General features: G+C 43.9%; 1 protein-coding gene across 1 annotated transcript in view; it reads right to left on the bottom strand.

Moving 5' to 3' along the window:
• Positions 1 to 1,913: 1,913 nt before the first annotated feature.
• The window catches only part of LOC108751718 (zinc finger protein rotund-like), a 166,596-nt gene continuing 160,122 nt past the window's right edge, over positions 1,914 to 8,387 (bottom strand). The window contains exon 6 of the mRNA XM_018492043.1: positions 1,914 to 3,547. Coding sequence (XP_018347545.1) covers positions 2,396 to 3,547 — 1,152 coding nt within the window. The 3' untranslated portion in view covers positions 1,914 to 2,395. The remainder of the gene's footprint in view (positions 3,548 to 8,387) is intronic.

Below are 8,387 nucleotides of genomic sequence, written 5' to 3'. Positions count from 1 at the left end.
TATATATATATATACACATATATATATTTTTTTTACAAAAGTATATATATATATATATACATACATATATATATATACATATATATATATTGTATCCGTATATATTTCTAAACGAGATTCTCGTGTATCTCTTTATTTATATGCCAGTCTTTGCGATTTTTTTTTTATAACTTCTCTTCATTATTACTGGCGCTTTCACATAATCTTAACGAATGTCTTTTCCATAATGCGAAAAATATAACTTTTCGCTCGTTTTTCGTATAATCTGCCTATCCGTTTTCTTCCGCGTATATCAAGACGAATAATAAATTTGCATGTACCTTGTCCTATTGTATCTAATTCCTTATCTTATCAGTCCGCATATTCCGTATATTTCCTTTCGGTATACTTGTGTCTTTAACAACATTTGTTTTGTAAACCGTGACAAAATCCTAAATTAATTAAAACTTGAGTCACAACGCATTAGAGATTTAATTTTAACTAAACTGCAATTTTAGAACACAAAATTACAATTTTCATAATCGTAGTGTAATTGTAGTACTTTTCATTCAGTGCTCCTGAAGCATATGTAGAAAATGAGGAATGTAAAGTGGAAGGAAAAGAAGTGAAACAAAAAGAGTAAAAGAACTAAAAAAAAAGTAGAAGAATAAAATAATTATGTATAATAAATCTTGGAACACATAGAATATCAAATGATAATATAAACTCTAAATACATCTTTCGAGTTTGATAACGTAAAAAATAATTCCAGTTTGACACTTCGATGATCCGAAAAAACGATTTGATAAGTACGGGTAAAGCGATAAAAAAATGTATCAGGGAATGTCAAAAATGAACATTATCGTGACTTGAAAGAACTTATTATTTAGAATGGATTTATTAAAAAAATTTTCTACTCTGTATAGATCTTTGCAAAAATATCAATCACTGGTCATAAATGATCTTTAACGTTTGCAACTAAAATTTTTTCTTATGAACTGAAGAGGAAACCGGCTCGCAGTTCATCGTCAGTACGTATACTTTCTAACATTATGAAAGTATATCGTCCATTCGAACAAGTTAATCCATGATCGTGCTCCACTTTATCATTCAAATGTCAGCTTTAAACGGCCGGCGTCAGATCGTATGGATTATAATCGCGACGAATGCGTATTTGATGAAACTTTCTAGCACGTAATTGGCACGCATGATTATTGGCGAGGATTAGCACGCTGAAAAGCGTAGAGAATTTGAAACAGTCGAGTAAATCGATTGTATCTTCAACTGACGTAGAAATTAGATTTAGTTGCGTGAAAACAACGAAAGAGTTCTTGATGACCGTTGATTATATCGATCAACAATAATTAGACCAGTATGTAAACATGTAGTCTTCGAGGAAACTACGTCACGTCAGTCTTATTATATCGAGGAATGTGAATCAAGGTTTTCAACCGCGTTACTGCGGGTATATACTGCGAAATAATATGTATGTGTGATTTCAGAACGTTGGTTAAACACCGCGAACGGTAAAAATCAAACAGTTTAAGAATGATTACAATTTTGATAATTGCGATGGAATTGCGATCGGATGCAATCTATAGAAAAAATTTAAAAAATAATTGAATTTATCAATCCTACAGTTTCTAACTTCGGTTTACCAATTATAATTACCAATTTGAACATTAATCGGTAATCAAATCGATGAACGAAGTTTATTTCAAACGAATCTGTTCTTTTCCTAACAATGAATTCTTGAGTTTGACCAATATATCTATATATGTAAGTGTATATATAGATATATAGATATAGATATAGATATATATATGTATGTGTATGTGTGTTGTGTAAATAACATAAGCATGCAAACGCATCTAATGGAGTTATATGTATATACGGAATCGAAAGGATCGTAGATAAGGCAAAGAAGGAAAAAAAAAAAAAAAAAAAAGAAAGACGAAAAAAAGGGAAGTAAGAATATAGGAGAGAGCGTAATAATTTGATAGATTGTCGAAAATAATTTCAATTCATCTTCGAGCACATATCGACCTCGTCTCGTATTTCTTATCCGTTTCCCAACAATAATTTTCACGCTGTACTTTAATCTACTAAAAAATCACACAAGACCCTGATCCTTCTTATACATACATACCTGTTTACGCGTACAAGATCAACGCAAAGAAGGGGCTTCGCTCGCGAAAGATTTACTTACACCAATGTGGTGAATAAATTAGACGGATAAAGAGATCACGGAGAGGAAAACGATCGAGCTTCGATGAAGAGCCAGCGTAGCGGTCATGACGTACCGGGTGTCGCGCGAAAAGCAGAAGAAAAAGGATAGAGGGAGAGCAGCTCGGACCGAAGCGAAGAGCGCGCGAATGCTTTCCGAGGTTCATTTCCACAAAGATCCAGACAGAATTTACTGCTTCTCTTTGAGACCACCTAGCAACGCATGGCTCTCCATCGTGGCACTGAGATTACTGAGATTGCTCAGGTTCCCTAGATTCCCCAGGTTGCCCAGATTGCCGAGATTCGGCTGGTGGGCATAGTTCCTGATCTGGTGAAGGCTGATCAGCTGATTCGGGAAGGACGTGGCGTTCTGATTGCTGGTGGTGCCGGGCGTGACACCCGAGGACGAGGACGTCGGCGACGACTTCTGCGTCGTGTTGAACGCCTCGTAGAGGTACGGCCGGGACGCCGGATGATGGCTACCGGGGTAGTGCAGGTGGTTCAGCGGGTTCAGCGGGTGCTGCATCGAAGAGATCGAATTGATCGAGATCGACGATATCGGCGTGAAGGCCGAGCTGCTGTTAGGATGATGATTCGCTCCCGGCTGAGGCGTCTGTTGCCTCGAGTCGTTCTCTATAGACTCGCCGGCGCGATGCCCGTGTCCCGGCAGTAGCATCTCCGGATTCTGATTCTGATGGTACTCCGTATGATGGTGCGGCAGCCTCTCGTGCAGGTCGCCGATCACTGTGTCCGGGCTGACTTTCGGCCAGTAGTGGTCCTGATGGTGAGCGGCCATCGCGTGTATCGACGGCCTGAGGCCCGTGCCGATGATCGGCGGTCTCTTATCCGTTCTCTCCGCGTGCTTCTGCATATGCTTCGCCAGATAGGTCTCCTGGGTGTAACTCTTGCCGCAGTACTGGCAGATGTGCGTTTTCAGGTGCTTCGACTCCTTGTGCTTCGGTATGTGCTCGAGCAGGCTTGGCTCGTCGGAGAAGCACTTGTAACAGGAGTTACACTTGTACGGCTTGTCGGTCTGGTGGCAACGGGAATGGCTCTGCAAGTTGCTCAATTGACTGAACGCCTTCGTGCAGCCTGGATGCCGACACTTGTACGGCTTGTCGCCGGTGTGCGTGCGGATGTGCTGCTGCAGATGGCTCAGCTGGGTGAACTTCCGTTGGCAAATCTCGCAACGGTACGGCTTAATGCCCAGGTGGATCCTCGTGTGCTGCGACAGGTACGAGGAGTTGGCGAACGCCTTCGAGCACTGCGTGCATTTGTACGGCTTCGCCTCCCGCATATGAATCTGCGTGTGGAGCTGCAGATCCGCCTTGCTACCGAATATCTGCAAAAAGAACAAAATACTTTGGTCGTCAGAGAGAGAGAGAGAGAGAGAGAGAGAGAGAGAGAGAGAGAAACGTGAAATGAGAAAGAGAAAAAAGAGGGGGAGGAGGGGGCAAAAAAATATACATATATATACACACACACACGAGTGCGAATGAGATATAGTCGCGATCGATCTTAGAGACTCACGCCAATCGCCACTGAAGGAGACACACTCGACGTTTCCTTATCTAAAATGCAAATTAATAACTTCCCGCGCGCACGTGACCCAGTGTACGGGGACAGGAGCGTACTTCGGAAGCAAGTTCTTTTGAGCAAGAACGCGTTCGTTTCTGCTACAATGTACGGGAGAACAATACGAGGGGGAGGAAGGGGGGTGGGGGGGGGCGGGGGAGGGGGAGGAAAGGATCGGTTAGGGAACGATCTCTTCTACGATCTCTTTGCCGCGCGACGCTCGCTTCCATCTCGTTTCCGATGACGCGCTCGAACCGGACACGTCGCGCCGGTATATTTATAAATAAATAAATAAAACGAAAGAAAAAAAGAGGAGCACTACCACAGTAGCTCGAGCGTATATGCCAGGCCGAGGCGGGGAGAGGCTGACCTTGTCTATCACGGCCTAGCCTCGGGGCATATCCGACCGACTGGCTTCGGGTACAGCATAGAGAGAGACGACCCCCCCCCCCCCTCCCACCTTTTCCTCATACTCTAGTGCGCGTATATCCTCGCTCTTTCCTTCCTTCATCTTGCCGCCTCTCTCGCTTTGTCTCCTCCTTTATCCCCCATCGTCTCATTCGCCGCCGATTCCTCGCATGCTAGTTTCTAGTTCCTCTGATCTCATCCGACTTCTCTCTCTCTCTCTCTCTCTCTCTCTCTCTCCCCCCCTCCTTTTTCATACCTCTCTCCGCGACAACGTGGACAAGCCGACGATCAACGATTATTATCACCTATCCTTCCCGATATCTTTCTCGATCGCGCTAAACGCTTGTCGCAACGCTTGTATTATCACGTCTTATAATACAATTCGAATGAATATTCATTTCTTACACATAATATTAGTCGCATGATTGAGACGTGACTGTCGCGCACAATTACACGTACTTCCATACAATTTTGAACGTTGCGCGAATATTCGTAATCGAGCGTCCACTTTAATTCCGGCAAATGTGCCGGTAATCTTAGATAAAATATGTTTTCCAATATTCCCTGGCTCCGTTACATACGTGATTAATTAATCAAAATCGTGATGTAACGTTCTCGATGCACGTGTCCTCGCATCCGGGGGGGGGGAGGCGGGATATAATCGCGCGGCACAAGCCCCTCCAACATTTTCGACCCCTCCCCTTACTTTCTTTCGAAATCTTCGAAACGTCCCGTCCACGACGGATCCGGCTAATGCCGCTAAAACGTCTCATTCATCCGTAATGACGCGCGCGCATCATTACCGAATAATAACACCGGTCACGAAATCCGTGATGCTCCGAGGTAACGATCGTGCGCGGGTATTTCGGGCTTCGTGGAAAGGGCAGCGAATTGTCTTCCGACGCCGCGGCGGACGAAGGTATCGCACCGGAATGACGTGTCGGAGTCGAAGAAACGAATCCTGAACACGCGAGGAACGACAAAGCCAGTTTCCACGGCGTCTCGCCGCCGTTTCGACGGTTCGAGGTTATTACGTAAAACGGCCGGCTCCTTTCTGAAAACCGTCCATCCGTATTCGGCCGCCACGCCCGAGGATCCAGAGAGAGAGAGAGCGAGAAGGATCCAGGATCCTTCGCGTGGCAAGGGCCCGGAACCTGGTTGGATGACCGACTCTCGTTACCGCGCTCGACGAGGGCTCGTTATTTCCTGCAGCTGGAAAACTTTTCGATTTCACAGGCGGCTCGCCTATAAACACGATAACTCACTCCGGAACAATTTACTGCGACTCTACGATTAGACGGACTGTATAACAATGGCGAAGTAAATATATTTTTACGTCACAGATTAATGCTCGACGTAGATTGACTTTAATCTCTCTCGGTTTAATTTATTCTTCTATTAATTATCTCGAAACTAGAAATAAATAGCAAGTAAATGAAACCGAGGTGCGTGTATCGAGACATACGTCGAATCGAACGGTCTCTCTTCGAAGGAGAAATTACTTTGGAGGTCCGCTGGTAAGCATTTGAAATCCTATTATCATACCGTGCGGTAGGCACAAAGACGTACTTGGAGTCTTGATTTTTATGACTTTACATCTTCGCGCGCTATTTAACAGAAGCAGGAAGAGCGATAATCCAAGCATGCTAACGGCAAGTTGGTTAACGATCGCTTTACGGTTGTCGTGGATCGTGATTTATTCGGTAATCGATCGACGGTCTCGCTCGAGGCTTCAACGGCTGACTTGGCGCGTCCTTTAACGGGTTGGGAGCTGTTATTTTTTTTATTTCCTCCTTTCGAAACACGTCCTTGCCGGTGTCAAGTTCGCGCATAGTCCACGTAACGCGATAGTCTGTTGCGCGTCATTCTTTTCTTGTTTTTTTTTTCTTTTTTTTTTCCTTCTTTTTCGTTCCTTCAGCGCAGTAAGTAAAATCGGCAAATCTGAGGGGCGCGAGAAACAATTAGAGGAGGAGGAGGAGACAGGAGGAAAGGGGAAATATTATTCGTATCGTTGACATGTATAAATTGTTAGAATCATAATCGTATCTACTTCCTATTTACGATTCATTAAAATTATTTAGTGTTCTCTCTTTGCAAAAAACGCTGCGTAAATATATATTTACGAGTGGCAGTTCATTCTATAATAGTTCATTAAGATAGGGAATAATAAAAAGAAAGAAATAAAAATGTAGTAAAGCCGTTCCTCACAGATCGGAAGACTTTAAAGTAATCATTGCAGTCTTCTCCATCTTTTAAAAACATCCAGTATTCGTGGAAATTCGAGAACAATTAGATGCAGGGTCGACAAACTTAAGTAAATTCTGATTCTGTCTTCGTTCTAACACGATTACATATGGTAGAATAAGTGATTAGGTTAGCCAAGGCTTCGTGTCTTGCGGGATAAGTCATCGGTTGTGAAATACAAATTACGCTAGTTCGTATCAATGGCTCAACAAATCAATGCTTCCAATCGATGGACTTAAAATTCGGAGAAAATTGTTCGCAGCTGTGAAGCTTATTTGAAATAAACGAGACAAGGCGTTACCGTAAATCGTAAACGAAAATAGCAACGATTCCAAAAATGGCGATTATAAGCTTCGCGGTCTTCAAATGAAATTTTATCTCCTCCGTTAGTTGATTTAATTGCAAAATATTTGGAAGAATCGAGGAGAGCACGCACGCAGTATGGCAGACTAAATATGAATCTCCTCTGCGAGAACTTGGAAGAGTTTCCTCTTGCCGTTTTCAATGGGCTTGATTCAATTAAAGAATTTCTCGATGCAAATCGCGACGGCGCCAAATAAAAATTGACGGTTATAATTGACAGAAGGGGCAGGTTTAGTCGACCGCGGAGACGCGAGACGTGACTTATTCGTGTAGAATTGAAAGGAAATTCCGCTGAAAGAAATTTCCAGATTATACGATTAAATGAGAATTAATCCGTAATGCGAGTACGCGACGCGATGAAACGAGCGCTGTGCGCGACGGCTCGAAGTAGTCCTGCTGAATTAAATCGGACAGTCGGAATCTCACGCCTTTTCACGTCTCCTTCTCTCTCTCTCTCTCCCTCTCTCTCTCTCACGGAGAGATGCGATCCTTGAAGAAAAATAATAGCGATAAATTCAGAAATTACGTCGGCCAGACACACTGCGCGCAGGTATGCGAAATTAGCGCCTCTAATTACGAAACCCGGCGAGGAACTATGCCCGCCGGGCAACCGGCTAGTCCTCCTGTCATTTCTGATTAATCGACGCCGATTTACTTAGGCAATACTTAAGAAGCCGAGACGAAGTACATTTGCCGTGACGCAGCCGGGTATAAATCGTACACTCCGGGATCATCAGAGGGATTTTAGAAGCGCGCGCGCAAAGGCAACCTCCTCCGCGCCACGTTAGATTCTCGAATCGGAATCGAGCACAAGTCCCTCTTTTTAAACGAAGATCCACTGACTGAGTCACTCTTCTCGCTCGCAACGCACGTGTAAATTAATAAGTTTCACGATTCTTCGCAGCTTACGAAGCGACGAATCAATTTATCACGCACGCTCCGCACCGCGTTCGATAACGACGATCAATCGGCATATATTTATCTCGTGTATCTGAGAGTTCGGGATGGTGCTCGTTCGCGAGAGAGAAACGGAGAGAATTTCGTCATTCGGCTCGGAGTCCGTAGAGTTCCATAGCGTTGTGATGGATGACCAGTCGCTACGCATCTAGTCTCATCTGTGTACATTTGCCGTTCCGTTTCCTCGTCTGGTTCTTCAACCTCCGCGAAGTAGTCTACGAAGTAGCCTCGGGGCCAGATCTCATAAATTCAATTTAAATATTTCGACCTTAATGATCGCGTCAAGAAGACGCGAGAAGGAAGGTAGAGGCGACAGTCAAGGTCGGTGTCGGCCGTAGTCCGATAAAGTGGTACATTTTAATCGAGCAATTGCCAATGTCTCATTGTAGACGCCTCTCTCTGCAATTTTTATATCCTTTCCTTCATATTTAGCTTGTTTCTCGAGAACATTCAAGAGAAGTATTCAAGCGGACTAACGAGACGCAAAGTTCAAAAGAATCTTTCTAGATTTCAAAGTCCGTGGTGGATCTCAGAGCTCCAGAGCACTCGTGATCCCGCCTCACGATCCTCACGTGAATTCTTAACGATGCCTTTCGATTACGCAAGCAAAATTAGTATGTTAAAAAAGATCGCAT

The sequence above is a fragment of the Trachymyrmex septentrionalis genome, unplaced genomic scaffold (genome assembly GCF_001594115.1).
Source record: "Trachymyrmex septentrionalis isolate Tsep2-gDNA-1 unplaced genomic scaffold, Tsep1.0 scaffold51, whole genome shotgun sequence".
NCBI lineage: Eukaryota > Metazoa > Arthropoda > Insecta > Hymenoptera > Formicidae > Trachymyrmex > Trachymyrmex septentrionalis.
The sequence above is the reverse complement of the archived record's forward strand: the minus strand, read 5'-3'. Positions and strand labels throughout refer to the sequence as shown.